At 41.9% G+C, this 2,044-nt stretch overlaps 1 protein-coding gene across 1 annotated transcript; it reads left to right on the top strand.

Moving 5' to 3' along the window:
- Positions 1 to 308: 308 nt before the first annotated feature.
- Positions 309 to 1,253, top strand: Or52s19 (olfactory receptor family 52 subfamily S member 19). The gene has a single exon (NM_001000141.1). The coding sequence runs from the start codon at positions 309 to 311 to the stop codon at positions 1,251 to 1,253; it is 945 nt and encodes a 314-aa protein (NP_001000141.1).
- The last annotated feature ends 791 nt before the right edge of the window (positions 1,254 to 2,044 follow it).

Here is a 2,044-nt window from a genome sequence, read left to right as displayed (position 1 = left end):
ATCGATAAATAAAAGGAACACCAAATTCACAAATGAGAAAGGAACTTTTACTTTATCATATAAATGTTAGCAAAGCTTTCTTTGAGTAAATTTGTGATATGCTTGATTTATAATGAGATTTTGCTTCAGGGTGCACATTCTAAAGAAGTATATCTAAGGGGTTCTGCACACAGGAAACAACAATGAGAATTATCTAACATGGTATTTTTTTTATTTTCTAGCTTTATTCCTCAATTATTTTCAGAGTTGTTTCGAAAAACATGCACTTTGCATGAGGACTTCAGCCACAAACAGTGGGCAGTGCCACCATGGGGCCAGGTAATGAGTCGCAACTCTCTCCAAGCACCTTCTGGCTGATGGGCATCCCTGGCCTAGAACACCTCCATGTCTGGATTGGGATTCCCTTCTGCTCCATGTACATGGTGGCCCTGATGGGAAATGTAACTATTCTGGCTGTGGTGAGAGCAGAGCGCAGCCTCCATGAGCCCATGTTCCTTTTCCTGTGCATGCTGTCAATCACTGACCTGGTCCTCTCCACATCCACATTGCCACGCATGCTCTGTCTTTTCTGGATGGCAGCCCATGATATCACCTTCGATGCATGTCTTGCTCAAATGTTCTTCATCCACAGTTTCACTGCCATGGAATCTGGCTTTTTCTTGGCCATGGCCATTGATCGCTATGTAGCCATCTGTGACCCACTGCGCCATGCCACAATTCTCACCCACAGCCGCATCGCCGTGATGGGAGCAGTTGTGGTGCTGCGGGGAGTAGGCTTCTTCTCCCCACACCCCATACTGCTCAAGCAGCTGCCCTACTGCAGAACTCGAATCATTGCACACACCTACTGTGAGTTCATGGCTGTGGTGAAGTTGGCGTGTTTGGACATAGGTGCCACCAAGCGTTATAGCCTTGGTGCTGCTTTTGGCATTGGCTCCTGTGATTGTTTCTTCATTGCCATCTCCTATGTTCTGATTCTCCGTGCAGTCTTCCGGCTCCCGTCTCGAGAAGCAAGTCTTAAAGCTCTAGGCACCTGTGGCTCACACGTCTGTGTCATTGTTGTATTCTATTCCACAGCTGGGTTTACTTTCCTGACCCACCGTTTTGGCCACAATGTGGCCCCCCAAATTCATATTCTAGTAGCCAATATGTATTTATTGGTTCCACCATTTCTCAACCCCATTGTTTATGGTGTTAGAACCAAGAAAATTCGAGATTATGTTCTTAATACACTAAAAGTAAAAGGTAGCTGATCACGCTGAAGTTGTTTGAAAGTGCTGTAATAAAGCTTAAAGGGAAGAATGCATCCTTTCTCACGATGGAATTTTCGAGTATAAACATTAGTTTTTAATGTGGAGGAGCTACTCCGTATAGCAAAGTAGTTCAAATTCTGATGAAATTAGTAGCTGTATTTTTATTGTGTGTTCTTTGTTTATAGTAAGCTTCTTTAAAACTTGATGCTAAGTAAATGCAGCCTTTATCTCTGTTGGTTCTTCCAACCTACCTTTTAATTTAGTATAGCAGCTTACTTTAGAATAAAAGCAATTAAAAGGGAACGAAACACACGACCATTTTTAAATGTTCCTCAAGAACAGGGTACTGAAAAGTTAATGATCACTGTCAATAATTGACATGAAAGTTATATATTTGGTTTGGCCTCTAAATTTATGAAAATGTCCTGTTTATTTATAAAAAAATATTGGTACACAGACCTTGATGGGAAATATACACTATCCTTTACAATGATCTAATAAACAAATACTTAATATTCTTCTATTTTAAATATGAGTATGTATAATATGGGTATGTGCAAATGAGTAGAGCTATCCTCAGAAATATAAGTGCTGGATGGCCTATAGCTGGAGTTACAGGTGTTTTGTGCAGTGTGGCTTCTGGGATGGAATGCTTAGCCTTCCACACATTCTTTTTTTTTTCCGGAGCTGGGGACCAAACCCAGGGCCTTGCCCTTGCTAGGCAAGCGCTCTACTACTGAGCTAAATCCCCAACCCCCCTTCCACACATTCATATAATAGCCACAGAGGCA

Source organism: Rattus norvegicus, chromosome 1 (genome assembly GCF_036323735.1).
Source record: "Rattus norvegicus strain BN/NHsdMcwi chromosome 1, GRCr8, whole genome shotgun sequence".
NCBI lineage: Eukaryota > Metazoa > Chordata > Mammalia > Rodentia > Muridae > Rattus > Rattus norvegicus.
Note: the sequence above shows the minus strand (reverse complement) of the source record. Positions and strands in the feature narration are given on the sequence as shown.

Excerpts from the sequence above, each read along its gene's own strand:
- Or52s19 (NM_001000141.1), top strand. The coding sequence starts at position 309 with ATGGGGCCAGGTAATGAGTCGCAACTCTCTCCAAGCACCTTCTGGCTG.